Source organism: Bombyx mori, chromosome 10, assembly GCF_030269925.1.
Source record: "Bombyx mori chromosome 10, ASM3026992v2".
Taxonomy (NCBI): Eukaryota; Metazoa; Arthropoda; class Insecta; order Lepidoptera; family Bombycidae; genus Bombyx; species Bombyx mori.
The window spans coordinates 15,663,748-15,682,809 of NC_085116.1; the positions used below are offsets into that span (position 1 = coordinate 15,663,748).

The window sequence follows — 19,062 nt, forward strand, 5'->3', positions numbered from 1 at the left end:
TTATTAAGGTATCTTCTGGTTAATCAATCTGCAAACCAACTTGCATGCCTCTCATTTAATAGGTTTACTCACACATTGAACTTACAAACCAACGGGCTTGTGTTAACGGGTAGCTATTTATGAAATTTATTGGTATCAACTCATGTTCGACTCGTGTGCCAGCGTATAAGAGATATAAGAGTAGCAATGACAATTCTAAATTTCAAACTGGTGTTCTTAAGTCATTTCCTGTGTGTAATAGCGCTACGAAATAGTAGCTATGTAGGTAATAATAATCTTTGGAAAATAAACATAAGATTAAAAACGCTTTTACGGTTTCGTCTTCTAGGTATTTTAATTTATTTTTAATTTATGGTAGTGTGTGTAATGTTTTTTTAATTGATTTAATGTAGGTATTTTTTATGCATAATTAAAAAAATATTACAATCTGCACTACTTCTCTATATTCTCTGTAAGTGTGGGAAATTTTATACGTCTCCGTCCGCGCAACTATCGTAAAAAAGGTGTACAAAGTTTTTCCTTCACGTATTAATATATAGATTCCCGTGGTGACAAGTAATTTTCATCGTATTTTAAGTTGGTTTAAAAAGACACTAATGTCTTTTGCTGCAGAAAAATATTTTAATAAACAAATTTATGGAGATAAATGAAGTTATTTAGTTTACCATGCAACAAAATAAATCAATTGGTTATAATGTATGTATTTGTACTTAAATTATTCTGTATAGGCATAGTCTAGATGTATGTTATGTTTGTTGTGAGAATGTAATCTTATGTTTTTGCTTCACGTATTAATATATAGATTAATAAATAAAAATGAGATTAAACTAAAATAATATTTTTAATCATAGCTCAAATTCAACGCACGCTTTAAAAACGTTCATAAGAATGCTGTTTCGTCTGCAGGTACGCGGAAGCTGGTCTGTACCAAGCCGGGAACCTCTCGACATCCTCCGGCGCGTCTTCAGGGTCGCACCCCGCCTCGCCGCTCCCCCGGTCGCTGTTCACGCACGAGCCGCTCTACCAGTTCTATAACGCAGCCAAAGTCGAGGTAAATGTTACTCAGAAACGATTTACGAACATTTATTTTCCCTACTTATTCACTGGTAGCCTTGTCGACGTCGCCCAAAACACCTCATTACGGATCCTCCCGATCCATTATTATTTTTATTTTTTTATTGCCCTTTTAGGCAGACGAGCGTACGGCCCACCTGATGGTGAGTGGTTACCGTCGCCCATGGACTTCAGCAATGCCAGGGGCAGAGCCAAGCTGCTGCCTACCGCTTAATACTCTCCACAACTAGCGCCACCCTCCACAAAATCCACACTAAATAACGGTTCTGTTAGATACCTCAAGCACCGGTCATCGTTCTCGTCGAACACGTCGCTTGCGTCGAAGGGCTCGACGAGTAAATTAATCCACAGACACAGCCCGCTGAGTTTCTCGCCGGTTCTTCTCAACGGGTCGCGTTTCCGATCCGGTGGTAGATTCTGCGAAACACTGCTCTTGCTAGGGCTAGTGTTAGCAACTCCCTCGGGTTAGAGACCCGTGAGCTCACCTACTTGTTATGCGAATCTAACAACCCCTCGAGGTTACTAGAATAAGTAGGAAAAATAAAAAATGTGTGCGTGTACTAGTGTACACACGTAAGAAGTGAAACTTGTTTATGGCCTTATTTTTCGAAAAATGATCTACATGCAACTTTCTAGAAATTGGTTAAATAAAGTTAAATTAGATAAAGTTTAAACAAAAGGATTTTATTATCATAGACATGAATACAAATAATACAATTATTTCACTTTACCTTTTTGCTACTAAGATTATTACAGCATTTTAATAATACATCTCTTTGATATCATAATACCCTGGTACTTTTCTTCCTATAAATTAATAATAATAGCACGGTCCACGTGGTGTTAAATGGGGTTCCTGAGGTTCGTGAAGTTTGACCCACCTTGAGACATGAGGTCGATTTCTCAAATCCGAAACCATGCTTCAGAACATACCGCCGTTAATTATTAATAAATCTCTTTGCTATCATAATACCCTGGTACTTTTCTTCCTATTATTTTACGTAATAACAGTAATAAATAGCACGGTCCACGTGATATTATTAAGTGGGCTCCCTGAGATTATTGGAATTACAAAATGATTTCCGTAATCCACCTGGAGACATGAGGTCAATTTCTCAAATCGGAATCCATACTTCAGAACATACAGCCGTTAATTAATAAAGAAGGCTGTACGTCAGAGTAAAGTTATAATAATACATCTCTTTGATATCATAATACCCTGGTACTTTTCTTCCTATTATTTTACGTAATAACAATAATAGCACGGTCCACGTGATATTAAGTGGGTTACCTGGGATTATTGCAATTACAAAATGTATTCCGTGACCCACCTTGAGACATGAGGTCGGTTTCTCAAATGCGCATCCATACTTCAGAACATACAGCCGTTAATTAAAAGATGGCGCGTAACGGAAAAATGTGACGCGTAACCGAAAAATGTGACGGTAAATTTTTTTCCAACGCCGATAAGGAAGTTTCACTTCAAAAAGGACGAATTAAACGACCAGTGAATTTTCTTATTTAATTATTTTCAAGGGAAATTGTTGGGATGTGAGCTAGCATACACAAAATAAATTTTAGATTTTGACATCATGTTTCAAGCTAGTAAACCCTTATCAGCCGGTGATCCGTGATAGTGGTGGTGATCTCATTCACTCATGTAGGGAATTAAAAAAAACACCTATAAAGACTGCAAATAACAAGTGAACACACAGTCAATAGCCAATTAACAAGTTTAGTTTCAATTCACGTTAATTAGTGTAATTTTCGCGTCCTTCGCCGCGGTGCGCACGCTCAGACAACGAACGCCGTTCTGTGAGACGAGTGATATTCTAATTCTCTGAACTGAACTCGATGATCGGCTTGTCTCCTGGTATTGACAATGTCCAGATTTATTGTCAAACAACGAACGCCACACCGCTCTGTGAGACGAGTGATATTCTAATTCTCTGAACTGAACTCAACGATAGGCTCGACTCCTGTTATTGACAATGTCCAGATTTGTTGTCAAACAACGAACGCCACACCGCTCTATGAGACGAGTGATGTTCTAATTCTCTGAACTGAACTCGATGATCGGTTTGTCTCCTGGTATTGACAATGTCCAGATTTATTGTTATTGTTGTTGTAATGAGGTTAAAGCCAAGAAGGTATAGATTAACTAAAAGTAATCATTAAAAATAAGTATGAAACGCTGTAAAAGAAGATACCTAAAAATTCTTGCGCAGTTTTTTTCTTTTCCTTGCTTATCCCACACTTGCACATCCCGACATGTCGTCGGCATGTCCTCTTTTTCCATTCAGGCCTCTCATGCATCATGTCTACTCTGCACACCCTTAATTCATTTTTCATACAGTCCATCGAATTCTTTTAGCAATCACCGTCACCGTCCGAGTAAATTAACCCACAGACACAGCCCACTGTGTTTCTCACTGGATCTTCTCAGTGGGTCGCGTTTCCGATCCGGTGGTAGATTCTGCGAAGCACTGCCCCTTGTTAGGGTCAGTGTTAGCAACACTCCGGTTTGAGCCCCGTGAGCTCACTTACACGTTAGGGTTAAGCTGAAATAACCTCTCAAGGCTATCAGATAGGTAGGAAAAAATTTTTAGCAATCCCCCTCCTCACATTACCAAGGTAATTCAGGTACACCGTATCATTAAATTGAATAATAAGTACGAGTATTTGTATCTATAAATATTATGTATGTTATATAATATGTTTAAGTACCTAATATCACTATAACACTACACCTACCAAGGTTTATCTCTGCACCCCCCTAAGGTAGATTCTCAGAGAACGCCTATGGCATTAAGTCCGCCTTTATACTGTCTAGTATGTAAAGTTATAAATAAAATAACCAATGATGATAATTTGTTGTCCCAGTCGATCTACCGGGAGACCGGCGACTCGGACTCCGACGGGTACGAGGCGGGCGTGCCGGGCGCGCAGGCCCCGCCCCCCGAGCCGGCGCGGCCGTCCGCCATGGCGCTGGTGTCGCCGCGCGGGCCGGCGCGCACGCTGTGGTGCGAGGTCCCGGAGGTCCTCAACTCCGCTGTGCTCAGTCAGTATACTTATAATAATAATAATAATAACAACAGCTGTCCCAACCTTCAGGCAGAATGATGGTACCGTTGCGAGTTTAAAACGCGCCTTGCCACTAGTTAACATCAAATGGCTTACTTTGAAAAAGCAACGCTGCACGAGAACTCTCTTATCGTGGACCCAGGCGACGGGGCAAAGCAAAGCCGCCGTCACCCAAAACATGTCTTGTCGGATCCCCGGATCCACTCTAGGCTCCTCAAGCACCGGTCACCGTCCTCGTCCAACTCGTCGACTCCGATGAAGAGTTTGACGTGCGAACTAGCCCATAGACACAACCCGCTGAGTTTCTCGCCGGATCTTCTCAGTGGATCGAGATTCCGATCCGGTAGTAGATTCAGCCCCTTAGGCCACCAACGATTAGGTAGGCAAAAAAACAAACCAAGTGGTTCGTGAAGTCTTGGGAATCGATGTGAAGGTACGCTCCCCGCAGGCTCACTGGCGCCGGCACAGAAACGCCTGCAAGAGGCGAAATTCGAGCTGCTCACCTCTGAAGCTTCGTACCTGAACTCTCTGAACGTGTTGGAATCTCAGTTCGTGGCTCATCCAGCGTTCAGGGACCCACACATCCTACCACGGGACGACTGGGAGATACTCTTCTCCACCATACTGCCAGGTGAGACAAAAAACAACTTTGGATATTTGGACTCGACTATGAATAAAAGTTCATTATTCATTAATTTGAAAAACATTTCAAAATAGAAAGAAATCATTTACTCGCTAAGCATAGTGAAAATGAGTTATTACTAGAGGTCGGAGTAGGTAGATTAATTTAAGGTCGTTGACGTCAAACGTAGCGGATAATATGGATATGCCTCCAAAATACCGGAACTTCATATTTATTGTGATATTTGTTCCGGAATTTTGAAATTAGCATGAATCTGTGTTTAAGGTGAAAAACGTATTAATAATATTAATCTACGCTACCAGTGCTAGCTAATGGTGAAAGAAATCGGTATTTTATTTTATACAAAAACACCTTGTAATAGTTACACTGTATTTTGTCCCTTTCTGTTGAATTAGAAATGACGCTACCAGTATGAGACAAAACTTAGACAGGGATTTTTGTTACTTTATCTCATAAATATAGAATTTTTTTTTCTATCCATCGCAGTACGGAAATGCTCGCAGTTGCTCATGAATGAATTGGAAAAGTGCTGGCAAGAGAACATTCTGCTGCAAGGGATCTGCGACATAGTGCGGCACCACGCCGAGGAGCATTTCCAGGTCTACGTCAAGTACTGCGAGAACCAGACGCTGATGGTCAAAGCGCTGCAGAGGCTTCGGGAGAGACCGGCTTTCGCTACGGCCCTTAAGAGGTATTGAAAATGAGTTAAGTGGTAAATGTGCCACCTACCTTGAGATATGAGTTCTAAGGTCTCAGTATAGCTACAACGGCTGTCCGCTCTTCAAATCGAAATGCATTACCTACCCGTACGGACTCACAAGAGTTCCTACCACCAGTAAGTTTGTAATATGTTTCTTTTAATAACGATCTTTAATAACGACTTTTAATAACGATTTAATAACGATTAATAACATTAAGTCCCAATCATTTTGTCGTGTCCGTCTCACGAATATTGTCACTAAAATATCGACAAAAAAAAAACTATGAACACTATGATTAATTTAGGAATTAGTTAGAATTCTTATTTTATTTCCTACTAGTGCAATAAGGTCACGAAAACATTGAAGAAAAAAACTCTGCTTAAGACACTTAAACCCATATCCTTAGACATTTCCTGAAATATTCCTCCACTTTAGAAGTCGTCGTGGCCTAAAGGATAAGACGTCCGGTGCATTCGTATGAAGCGATGCACCGGTGTTCGAATCCCGTAGGCGGGTACCAGTTTTTCCAATGAAATACGTACTCAACAAATGTTCACGATTGACTTCCACGGTGAAGGAATAACATCGTGTAATAAAAACCAAACCCGCAAAATTATAATTTGCGTAATCACTGGTGGTAGGACCTCTTGGGAGTCCGCACGGGTAGGTACCACCACCCCGCCTATTTCCGCCGTGAAGCAGTAATGCGTTTCGGTTCGAAGGGTGGGGTAGCCGTTGTAACTATACTGAGAGACCTTAGAACTTATATCTCGAGGTGGGTGGCGCATTTACGTTCTAGATGTCTATGGGCTCCAGTAACCACTTAACATCAGGTGGGCTGTGAGCTCGTCCATCAATCTAAGCAATAAAAAAACTCTAACTCAGCCGAGGACGCCTCAAGCATTCCTCCAAAACTTACTCGAGTTTGGTATTTTTAGTCGACCATTACAATATTCCTCAACTCTATCAGAGTGAGGTAGAGTCGAGTATTGCGTCACCATGACGTCATCAGTTCGAGGAAAATTTGATCAAGCTAGCATCAAACCCATAGAGATCTTAGTCTATGGTTATTGTTTAATGTCAAAGTCAAGCTGCCACTGTCTGTTTGACAGTAGTCGCATTGAAAAATAAATAAAAGTAAAATAAAATTATAAATTATTAATAAATTAAAATAGACATACCACATGATCCAAATGAAAGTTGTAAAATATTGATATTCTATAATATGTATACACAAAAGCACGTTATGCATGAATCTTAAAATTGCGTGTTGCGTAAAGTCTCAGAGCAATTAGCACTTGTAATATCGGCGTTACAGGTACTCCACGATTGTTTTCATTCATGTTGTTAGTCAACAAAGGGAGCAGAATATGCACAACCAAATTTTTGCTAAGTCTGTAACGTTTTCGGATTTCGTCGTCGTCGTAAACTTCCAAGGGATTATCCGCATCTCCCAAATACCTTTGCGATGGACAATTAATTATACACTCTGTTATCAACAATATAGTCAATAAATTCTTCAAAACTGCTATCAGAAGTCATCTTGTATCTACTAGACGCTGTTGCGAGGTTTTGAGGAACGTTCAAGGTACGTCGCGTCTTGACTCAACAGTTCAATTACTCCACTCCGGTGAGGATTTTTTTCGAGGGATGTTTGAGTGGATGTTATTTTTACGATCAAGCATACCAAAACGCGCGTTGGAGGTTGAGTCGAGTAGAGTTAAACTCGTGTGAACGACTAAATATACGGGGATTAGTCGTTTTTTTTTGAGATTATCTTGTTATATAAAATTAAAACACGAACAAGCTTGGAATGGTTCATTCTAAAACGTCATATCTGCCGGGAGAAACTATAATAAATGAAAAACATCTAAAATGCATATATTCAATTTATGTAGACTACATTTATGTATATAAGCGTCCTGGTTAGTATTCTTGTCGTCGTACAAACCGTATCTCGTACTGGTTCATCGTTTATTTCGGCCTTTTAGTTCTTGCGCTCCAATTCTCCATAGAGCTTATACAAGAGATCCCAGAAGGCCATCCGGTAGTGGAAGGGCCTGCTTCTGAGCTGCAGGTCGGTATCGATGTCCAGATACGGCCGCTTGTTACCTTCTACTGTCGACCACACGACCGGCAGCAGGTCCGTCGGCTCAGGGGTGGGGTTGCTGGAACATAGAAAGGCATCAAACGACATCTATACACATTGATCTCTGTAACGTTGAAGTTGTCATGGCCTAAAGGATAAGACGCCCGCTGCAGTTTTTCTAATGCAATACGTACTTAACATAATTATGTACACGAATGACTTCCACGGTGAAGGAATAACATCGTGTTATCGCGAGTAGGTACGAGCACCCTGCCCCGTTCTATCGTGAAACAGTAATGCATTTCGGTCTGAAGAGTGGGGGCAGCCGTTGTACTGTAAAAACTCAAACCTTAGAACTCATGTCTCAAAGTGGGTGGTGGTATTTACATACATTGTAGATGGGTTCCTATGGATCCAGAAAGGTCATGAGCTAGTCTAACCACCTAAGTAATAAAACAAAAGAAAATGTAAAGAACTCAATTGTTGCATTTGGAGTTCCATTACTCAAATTGTTTATCGGTACGTATGTAGGTATGTGCGTATAAGCTGAACGTACCCGTATTTAGCAAAATTAGCCCAAAGAGTAGTGATCCTATCGATGATCAGTTGGTCCTCCTCGGCGATGTGTTGTCCCGGGACCGCATCCACGGCCAGCAGGTAGCCGAGCTCGTCCGCGTGCGCAGCGCCCTCCGCCGTTATGCCGAGGTACTCCTTCATGGCATTCCTGCCTCCGTCGTACGAGAACACGTAGTAATATACCTCCTTGTTACCGTCGGCCAATGACTTCTTTATAGACCGTTGGACGGCGTAGTTGAAGTAATAGTCCGACGCAAAATCTATAAACTCATCGAAAAACTCCTCGGTCAGCGTCTCGTCTCCGATGTAGAAATGTCTCACGTGGTCTTTCATCTCGTTATCAGTCAAGTTGAAAGCCCGTTCCAGAAAAGTTCGAATTCCTGTCACCTCGTAGTCTTCTGGGGTCACATAAGCATGTAATGTTAGAAATTCTTTATTGGTTACTCCATAAATAGCAGGAATGTTTCTAGCCTCTAAATTTTCAGGAAAGTCGGAAAGAAAACTGTCAACTCCGTCGTATTTGTTTTCTCTGCAAGGTTTGAGTGTACCGCCTCTTAAGGTAGAGCTTTGAGAAGTGCTGGCTGCAACCACCAGGTGGGGGTCTTGATCGGCCAGAAACTTTACCGCCTCTAAGAAGTTGTCAGTTTTGAATCCCAGCTGGCTTGCTATTTCTATTGGAACACGGTTTCTAGGTTGCCCAATACCCCCAGGAAAGAAAGCAGATCCACTCTGAATGATCACCTGATTGAACAGCTTATCCTGGTCGGTCAGTAGGTGTAGCTCGACAGCGGCGCCGCCAGCACTTTCTCCAAATAAGGTTATTTTAGAGGCATCTCCGCCGAACGCTTCGATATTTTCCTTAATCCATCTCAAAGCAAGAACTTGATCCTTCATACCCTGGTTGCCGGGAAAATCAGGACTGTCCAAACATAAGAACCCATAGAGTCCGAGTCGGTAGCTGACCGATACGACGATGACGTCATGTCGGACCAGGTCGTCGAAGGAGTAGTCCCGCTCTGTCCCGCTGCCGCTAGTGTATCCTCCTCCGTGGATCCAAACCATCACGGGGCGCTTGTTGCGCGATGTAGCCGTGTTTGAGACATAAACGTTCAGGTTCAAACACTGGAGACTACCAACTCCGACGTTATTAGTAACTTGAGGACAAACTACGGAATCATCGTACGCTTCGAATGTCTCTTCGAAACCAGGGTGTGGTACTGATGGCTGAAAAATAAAATGATCTTTGATTTCGATATAATACTACAATTACTATTTTACGGTACCGTCCGATTAGTCTCCTCTTATCGCTGGATAGGCAAAATATACGAACGACTCCTTCGGAAACGCTTCTGGGACTACATCTCGTCCAAAAAGACGACGATATTGATCGACGAGCGGTTTGGGTTTCGCGCCAAACATTCGTGCAAACAAGTGCACCGCCTCACGGAGCATATTTAAATAGAGCTAAATAAGCGGAAACTAATCCCGACCGGAACCCTATTCTTCGATATCGCCAAAGGCGTTCGATAAAGTCTGGCATATCGGTTTGATTTATAAGCTGTATAACATGGGAGTGCCTGACTGACTCGTGCTCATCATATGAGACTTCTTATCGAACCGTTCGTTTCGATATCGAGTAGAGGGAACTCGCTCTCGCCCCCGTCATCTGACGGCCGGAGGCCGATCCGGCGGTAGATTCTGCGAAGCACTGCTCTTGCTAGGGCTAGTGTTAGCAATGTCGTCAGGTTAGAGCCCCGTGAGCTCACCTAACTACTCGTTCTGTGAATCTAGTATAACTCCTCGAGGCTACTAGAATAGGAAGGAAAAAAAAAAACCGTACTCACCCCGAAAGGATTGTCCTCGTCGACTAGTGCGTACGGTATGCCCAAAAACTTCGAGAACTTTCCATTTTCGGACCTCAGTCCCCTGATGAGGCCCCGCTGAGTATCAACAAGCGGGTCTATCCTCAACCGGGCAGCCACCGCCGACAACAAGCCCAAAAGAGCAACCAATCGCAGCATACTTGCTCAGGAAATGTGCTGTTTGTGCGCTGTCAGATATTTTATATAAGACCTGTATCTGAAAATGATAACGGAGCAACAATCTCCGTGAAATCAAATAAGTCTGATATGCATTGTCACTCCCGCAATCGTCTCTTATCGATAGGATCTCTGAAATTCTCTATCCTTCCTGCATAACTAGATCTGTTATCGATGAGAAATTTTATTTTGTTTTTTTTTTATTGCTTAAATGGCTGAACGAGCTCACAGCCCACCTGGTGTTAAGTGGTTACTGGAGCCCATAGTCATGTAGAACTTAAATGCGCCACCCACCGTGAGATATAAGTTCTAAGGTCTCACTCAGTATATGTAGTTACAACGGCTGCCCCGCCCTTCAAACCGAAACGCATTATTGCTTCACGCCAGAAATAGGCGGAAATTAAATTAGTAAATGTTGTCCAAAAACATCATGAATCATGAAAACAGTACATATCATGGTCAGTTTAGTGAGCTCTTTAAATGTGATCATTTTAATCGACCAATTCTTATCGTCTCTGTGAATGAAAACACGCCGCGTCATACATTACCACCTGAGTACTCAAATGCGCGTAGATCGAGAGAAAGAGAAAGCTATATTATATTTAGATGGGTGGGGCATTTACGTTATAGATGTCTATGGGCTCCAGTAACCACTTAACACCAGGTGGTTTTGAAGTCGTCGTGGCCTAAAGGATAAGACGTCCGGTGCATTCGTAGCGATTCGTACCAATTTTACTAATGAAATACGTACTTAACAATTGTTCACGATTGACTTCCACGGTGAAGGAATAACATCGTGTAATAAAAATCAAACTCTTGTGAGTCCGCACGGGTAGGTACCACCGTCCCGCCTGTTTGTGCCGTGAAGCAGTAATGCGTTTCGGTTTGAAGGGTGGGGCAGCCGTTGTAACTATACTGAGACCTTAGAACTTCTATCTCAAGGTATGTGGCGCATTTACGTTGTAGATGTCTATGGGTTCCAGTAACCACTTAACACCAGGTGGGATGTGAGCTCGTCCACCGATCTAAGCAACAAAAATAAAATAAAAAAATAAAAAAATTATCACTCGGTCACAGGCTAGAGAGTCACCCGGCTTGCCAGAGTCTATCCCTCCACTCGTTCCTGATGCTACCGATGCAGCGAGTGACGAGACTCCCGTTGTTGATGGACGCGGTACTGAAGAACCTCTCATCAGAAGACGAAGAGTATGAGGCGTGCATGCATGCACTAGCGACTCTGAACAATGTAAGTTTAATACTAATGCAACGTGATATATATTGTACGTTTTTTTTTTATTGCCTTTGTAGGAAAACAGCATACGGCCCACCTGATGGTGTAGGCTTGTGTAGGTGAGCTCGCGGGGCTCAAACCGGAGAATTGCTAACACCGCCCTAGCAAGAGCAGTGCTTCGCAGAATCTACCACCGGATCGGAAGCGCGACCCACTGAGAAGATCCGGCGAGAAACTCAGTGGGCTGTGTCTGTGGGTCCGCTGCCTACCGCTAAACTTTAATCGTTTAACCGTGGTTTTTAATCGTCAGCCGTGGGGATTGGCATTACGCCCATGTCTGACATCTATGGTAAAGACCACTGCCATAGACGAAGACAAATGATAAGAGTCAGGTGATGGTGTATACGAAAACTTTGGGAATGTTGCGGTCGACAGATTTTCATAATTACATATATAGATGAATAAACACACATTCCCACTGGCCGGAGCATTATTATTGTTTGATTTGTACTAAAACAGCTCAGCCTCTCATCTAGTTTGGTCTTAGATTATTATCGGGTCCGTAGACATCAAAAAGTCTCAAAAGTCTGGTCGATCTGAAACCGGTTACCTGTTTTGCGGCCGAAATGTTTTGAACTCACAGTACGCCTAAACAGAATTGATTGCGCCTTTTTAACCCTGGTTTTATACAAAAAGATACAGGTCCCATCATGACCCAAGCGATGTACTTTGGGCCGGGCTCGCGTAACTCGGACAGTTATAGATTTGACCTACACGGAAATGTGAACGGTAACTATTTTGGTAGGCGCATTGTATGCCCACACGGATGAGTTTCCGCCGCGAAGTACTCACACGTCCGACTGTATGGTAGTGTCGGTAGGGTCACTCGAGTGAGATGATTGCCCTTGTTCCCCGCAGTACGTCCAGCAGTGCAACGAGGGCGCCCGCAACACGGAGCGCGTGGAGGAGATGTACCGACTGGCGCGCGTCATCGAGTTCCCGGCCGGCGTGCGCCACCCGCCCGACCTGGGGCCCGCCCTGGCGCGCCGGGACCGACGGTACGTACATCCCCGATCCCACTGCCCCACTACTGCTGGTAGGCTGGGTACACAGCGACTGGCAGCAAAATCAGTATTATTATTGTTTTACTGTATAGACTTGCGAACGAGCTCATAGACATCACTACATTAATACCTTCATCAACCTTGAGACATGAGAGTCGAGGCCTAAGTCTCAATTCTAACAGGAAATTAATTCTACGTCTCAACCGGGAATACTTCGCGGCATAAATAGGATGATAATAGCTAACAACGACAAGTACAGCTTCACAATATGTCCATAGTCACCATAGTGCCATCAGTGTATCTATTAGAAAGTGTGATCTGAATAAAGACTGATAGGATAATAACAATGTTCTTGCGCATTCTCGACATCCACTTCACATCAAATCGATCATTTACCAACGATAGCATTTACAACGTGAGCTAAAACTGTAGACACGTATTTCAATATATTGTCGACACCTTCAGGCCGGTGAGGTGGCTGGTCCGGTCCGGCGAGATGACGCAGCTGGTGTGGAAGAATGACGAACTGAAGCTGACCTTCGGCAAGAAGTTCCACAAGGTTCCCCTGCACGTGTTCCTGTTCAACGACCTGCTCGTCGTCACCAAGAAGAAAGGGTCAGTTCTCATATAGGGACGTTCTTATACGCGTTCAGTAATCTATGGTGCAGCCAGTAAATAGTAATGTCTGCCTGGCTATAGCAGTAATGTTGGTTCCGTTCCTCCAGCGAGGAGTCGTACGTGGCGGTGGACCACTGTCCGCGCTCGCTGCTGGAGGTGTGCAGCGCGGAGGGAGTGGCCGCCACCAAGCACGCGCTGCTCCTCACCCTCCTCGACAACCACGAGGGAAGGACCGTCGAAATGGTGAGGGAATGTATACCTATATATAATACAAATCGATGTTCATGTGTGTTTGCCCTGACCGTTGGTCGGGTCGTGATGGTAGTCGGTAGAGCTGTTGTGAGTCCGGGAGGTGGCTCCAGCGCCCTCGCCGAGCGGCGGGTGGTGCGCGATTAATAACCACCAAAGCTAAACCTAAACAACTAAAGACATTTACGTTTCTCGTACAATTAGCGATGGTCGCAGCGGAGGAATATTGGACACGTACCACAATCGACTTCACCTACCTAGAAGGTCCGTTGGCGTCACCCACCTAGCAGCGTGAGGTCGGTGGTGGCTGTCCGTGCTTCAGACCTCGAGCTAACAGTAGGGTCGTGCTCGTGGACCTGCTATTTAAAGCATATTTGAAGGATGACTATAGCAGTCTACAAATAACGTATAATAGTGTAACATGTGTGATAAGATGGCGGTTTTGAATAGAAACATTTATTATTCAAAATGTCAGAGTTAAGCCACAATGGCCCCTCGAGGCTGCTGGCAGACAGGTCGTTCGGCGATTACCGGGGTTCGTAGGACACTATATGGACGTGACCAGTCACGTTGAGAGATGAGGTCAGATTGTATGGCATAAAGGCCATACGTGACCACGATCATTGTCCCTACCCTGAACAACAAGTTTCTCGATAGACTCTGCTGACCGACGCGATACGTGTCCAAAATATTTCTGGATTGCACTGTTGACGACAACTATTGAGAGATATTAATGGACCAACCCTATCCGCTGGACTGATCAGATGATCGTGCGCCAAGCCTCAGTTCGTGAACTGTGGAGAACAGCTGTCAAGGCTTTAATAAACAAAGATTCCACTTGACCATGACTGCTCTGCCAAGAATAACCGACCATGATGATGATGACCACGATCATACCAACGCGAGCCCGGACTGGTGGCTACCATCACGAACGACGACACTAATCTACGAACACTGTTGTGTGTTTGTTGCAGTTGATGTCGTGCGGCAGTGAGACGGAGGTGTCGCGATGGCGCGAGGCGCTGTGGCTGCCCGCCGCCGCGCCCGGGGAGGCGGTCTACGCCGGCTGGGACTGTCCGCAGGTACGCACGCACTGCCGTCTGCACACAGTACACACTACGCACTACCTACGCCACACAGTATGTACACTACACAGCATATACACTACACAGTATATACACTACACAGCATATACACTACACAGTATATACAACACACAGTATATACACTACACAGTATATACACTACACAGTAGATTCACCACACCGTGCATACACCGCAAACACTTACACTACACAAAGCTTGTCAGGATTGTCTCCGTCAATGTAGCTATCAGCTAGTTCAGCTGTAGCTTTTAAACGAATAGAAATAATCCAACATAAACCTGAATCGTGCTAATAATAATTCCAAGAAACTGCCTATTTACAAACAAAAAAATACTATTGGTGGAACATCTTCGCTTATTCTTTACAATATATCTGGTGATCTCATTGAGATCTCTGTGCCCTCTGTATGTAAACTATCTCCCAGTGATGGATTTAGGCTTGATGACTAATGATGATTAAAATTTAAAATAACTTTATAATTAATCTGAACTCATTTTCAAAGGAGACTGGTCGTGAATTGTTTTTCGTCTCAAATTTTTGCATTTAAATAATTTTGCCGTCCCTAAGTCACGCCGCCCTAGGCCCGATCGCGCGGGGTTGAGCGTAAATCCATCACCGCTATCTCCGCATGGCAACCCTAGTGCGACCCGACGCACTTGAGGCCTAGTGCCCCAAGTCTGTCGGCGGTCGCGTTGTGTGTGTAACCGTGTCGGCGGCGCCGCAGGTGTGCGCGCTGTACGCGTACGCCGCCGCGCAGCCCGACGAGCTGTCGCTGGCCGAGGGCGACGTCGTCAACGTCACCAGGAAGACGGCCGAAGGTGAGCTGCTTCTCACTTCGATCTGTACAACCCGCTATAGACAGAGACAGAGACAGAGAGAGAGAGAATATATCCTTTTTTTTATTGCTTAGATGGGTGTACGAACTCAAACCTGGTGTTAAGTGGTTACCGAAGCTCATAGACATCTACAACGTAAATGCCGCCACCTACCTTGAGATACGAGTTCCAAGGTTTCAGGATAGTTACAACGGCTGCCCCATCCTTCGAACTGAAACGCATTACTGCTTCACGGCAGAAATAGGCATGGTGGTGGTACCTACCCGTGCGGACTCACAAGAGGTCCTACTTACTGAGCTTTATTGCACACCAAAACAGTGATTACAATTATAGAATAATGACAAGAAAACACAGCAGACAGTTGACGAGAAGTCGTGAAAGAGCGCGACGTCAAAAGATTGCAAATAAATTGCGTTATCTTACTGATTGGTTGGTGACGCTGTGGCTAGCGCCTCTGACTGCTATTCCGAAGATCGTGGGTTCGATTCCCATGTCGGACAAACATTTGTGTGATTAACAAGTTTAATTTCTCTGTTCGGATATTTATTACACTGCAGGCCAAAAGTTTAAGACCACCTCAACTAAAGTAGGACAATGAAATAAAACTCCAATAAAATATTAAATGTTTAATTAACCTGTTTAATCATCTAATAAAACACTGATCGATAAACATTATACTTTAAAAACGTAAAGAAATATTAGCAATACACGCTAAAAAGGCTATAGTTAGATAACGGATTTTTCATAAAAAATCCTTCTTTACATTCTATGTTATTCAAGTGCGGTCTTAAACTTTTGGCCGGCAATGTATCTATCTATGTATGTATGTATGTATTATATTTCAAAGTATATATGTACTTAAGTATCTGGTTCCATGGTATGGGAAATCCTAGTTTGGATACTAGATGATCGTGGGTGATTAGTCCCGGATTATTTATTTTCCCGCTCAGGCTGGTACTACGGCGAGCGCACCCGGGACGGGGAGGCGGGCTGGTTCCCCGGGGCCTACTCCGCCGAGATCGCGTCCCCGCACGTCCGGGCCCGCAACCTGCGACAACGGTACCGCCTGCTCGCGCTCTCCGGGACCTACCTAGGGAACAAGAGGAAGCTACTCTGAGTCTGAGTCGATCTAGGGAACAAGAGACTCTGAGTCTGAGTCGATCTAGGGAACAAGAGGAAGTTACTCTGAATCTGAGTGGAGCGATCTAGGGAACAAGAGGAAGTGAGTCTGAGTCGATCTAGGGCACAAGAGACTCTCAGTCTGAGTCGATCTAGGGAACAAGAGTAAGTGAGTCTGAGTCAATCTAGGGACAAGAGACTCTGAGTCGATCTAGGGAACAAGAGACTGAGTCTGAGTCGATCTAAGGAACAAGAGACTCTGAGTCTGAGTCAATCTAGGGACAACAGACTCTGAGTCTGAGTCGATCTAGGGAACAAGAGGAAGTTACTCTAAGTCGAATCGCCAGACCGCCCACCTGTTAAATTTACCTACAACGGATTCAAATTCGCCTCATTCGTAAAAATTGTCTTGTTTATTTGCGTCCTTTCGTTAAATTCAATATCCTTAACAAAGCACTCGATTAATTAAAAAACGGATAATAGATAAAATAGTCGTAAATATGTACATAATATTTAAGTATTCAAAAATAAGAACTTTGAGGCGCACGCGAATTCTGATGTCATTCTCTTTTGTCACTCTTTAGTGCGAAATTAAATAACTTGGCATTTCCTTGTCTCTTATTGCAATTTTATAAACGACTCTTAAATGTATTTACTTTCTACTAAAAAATGTAATCTGTCCTCTAATAAACCATTATTACTGTTATTGACTCGTCGGCTCACCTATTGCGTCAATAATTTAGTGAGAATACAGAATACAAATCTTAAAGGGTTCTTCCTACCTTCAAGTACTACTAAATTGTCTTTGAAAGGCTCCCAACTAGGAGACGCGGTGGCTGAAATGACGCTTACGTCGTCCGCCAAAAACATGTTACATAGGGATTTGTTTTTTTTTTTCGTTTCGATCCATCATGTTTTTGACTTTTTTTTCCCTACCTAAGCTAATGTCTTGAGAGAACATATCAGCGTCACCGGGCTAGTAGATAAATTTCGACTGCTTATTTTCTCTCAAAATATGAATTCACACTTTTTGAAAATGAACAGTGAATAAAATACAGTCGTTTAATAATTATAGAAATTGGATTTGATTCGTTTAAAAATTATGGTGCTAAAGTATAAATAAATGTTTTTCGTGTTGAAATTAGAAACATGTCCGTCCAGACATTGCCTTCGTATTAAAGTTGTGAATTATAGTAGGATTTTAGTGTTTTATTGCACCGAAAGTAGAGCGCGTCATGCCTCTTGGATACTGTTATGCAATAAAAAATTAACTGCACTAATTTTCAAATTTTTCATTACGTGTTGATTCTGGGACATCTTCTAAATAATTCTAATCAATTGCATAACACTCAAATCAATAATTCAAATACATATATATCTTACAGTTTGTTAAATATTTACAATACCTTATATTGTCTTGTATAGGAATAAGTGATAAAATTCATGCATTGACCGAAGGATTCGCTCTTAAAGAGAAAATCCTTTTATTGTATAGATTCGTGAGATGTACAGTTACGATTGAGATTTTACCGAATGTAAAAAAATAAATAAACGCCTACTGATTAATTTTAAGTTGAATATTCATTTAATTTAAGTTATTTTAGAATTAATAAAATTTCGCCGCTGTTTTATATTGCCTAGTCATGGAAAGCGGACAATTTTATATATGATTTATGTAATTTATGTAAGTCCTTGGTACTTCAATACAGCATGTCGAAAATATTAGCATCTCAGCGAGACGCCTTGTTTATTAAAACATTATCAAAATGTACGTTTAAGGAAAATGCTCGACACTTGATAATTTAAATGACATTTTGACATTAAAATATATGTTTTTTTTGACATGTTGACATTGCAGTGTCAATGACGTTTTAAACAACATTCCCGTGGTGACAAGTAATTTTCATTGTATTTTAAGTTGGTATAAAAAACAAATTTATGGAAATAAATCAAGTTATTTAGCTTACAATGCAAAAAACTAAATCAATTGGTTATAATGTATGTATTTGTACTTAAATTATTCTGTATAGGCATAGTCTAGATGTAGAATGTAACATTGTATGAATATTGGTTCGAATAAATGTGTAATAAACATTTGATTTTACTTTATTATGATGAAGTAAATAACCTATTTAATAAAACAATTAATCATTGGGATTTGTCTTAAAGCACACATTTCTAAACTATTTTATGTGAGATGCACAATAAAATTAAATTGAAATATGTATAAAGTTATGACACGAACAGGCTTGGAATTGAACCATGAATTTCATGTCTGTCACGGAACCACTACCGCGAGCGGTAAGTCTGTCATTCCTAACCATATTATGAATGACATAGCTATAGATTTTAGAATCAAGACGCGCGGCCTTAAGGCGGTCCTGTACTAGAAAAATGTCCATAGGATGGTTACGCCAAAAATCACAAACCTGATCACGTTGATTTGCGAGACCTTAAGTGTTAAAGAATCCTATCGTTACGGATAGGAGTTTTATTCTATCTATGTACGCCATTGATTACAAGCGGAGTGATGGGAGGACGTGCATATTTAACGACGCGTACCTATTCTATACGTCAGAGTATTCTTGCACAACTGCGATGTAATATAATGTGCAGAGGAGGCGGCGCGGTTG

General features: G+C 42.5%; 2 protein-coding genes across 13 annotated transcripts in view; one reads left to right on the forward strand and one right to left on the reverse strand.

Annotated features, from left to right (window-relative positions):
* The window catches only part of LOC101739343 (ephexin-1), a 146,210-nt gene extending 127,687 nt beyond the window's left edge, over positions 1-18,523 (forward strand). For all 12 annotated transcript variants that reach the window (XM_038013343.2, XM_062670734.1, XM_062670733.1 and 9 more), the window contains 11 exons: positions 907-1,051; positions 3,958-4,135; positions 4,607-4,789; positions 5,288-5,492; positions 11,284-11,452; positions 12,356-12,495; positions 12,967-13,116; positions 13,227-13,362; positions 14,343-14,450; positions 15,199-15,292; positions 16,261-18,523. In XM_038013343.2, coding sequence (XP_037869271.1) covers positions 907-1,051; positions 3,958-4,135; positions 4,607-4,789; positions 5,288-5,492; positions 11,284-11,452; positions 12,356-12,495; positions 12,967-13,116; positions 13,227-13,362; positions 14,343-14,450; positions 15,199-15,292; positions 16,261-16,427 — 1,675 coding nt within the window. In that variant the 3' untranslated portion in view covers positions 16,428-18,523. The remainder of the gene's footprint in view (positions 1-906; positions 1,052-3,957; positions 4,136-4,606; positions 4,790-5,287; positions 5,493-11,283; positions 11,453-12,355; positions 12,496-12,966; positions 13,117-13,226; positions 13,363-14,342; positions 14,451-15,198; positions 15,293-16,260) is intronic.
* Positions 7,379-10,869, reverse strand: LOC101740845 (esterase FE4). The gene is made up of 3 exons (XM_004921551.5): positions 10,012-10,869; positions 8,148-9,391; positions 7,379-7,670 (listed from the first exon to the last, which is right to left on the reverse strand). The coding sequence occupies exons 1-3, from the start codon at positions 10,186-10,188 to the stop codon at positions 7,490-7,492; spliced, it is 1,602 nt and encodes a 533-aa protein (XP_004921608.1). The 5' UTR covers positions 10,189-10,869; the 3' UTR covers positions 7,379-7,489.
* Positions 18,524-19,062: the final 539 nt, after the last annotated feature.

Excerpts from the sequence above, each read along its gene's own strand:
- LOC101740845 (XM_004921551.5), bottom strand. The coding sequence starts at position 10,188 with ATGCTGCGATTGGTTGCTCTTTTGGGCTTGTTGTCGGCGGTGGCTGCC. Across the intron at positions 9,392-10,011 it reads ACGAGGACAATCCTTTCGGG|CCATCAGTACCACACCCTGG; the intron begins GTGAGTACGGTT and ends TTTATTTTTCAG. Across the intron at positions 7,671-8,147 it reads GCTAATTTTGCTAAATACGG|CAACCCCACCCCTGAGCCGA; the intron begins GTACGTTCAGCT and ends TCTATGTTCCAG.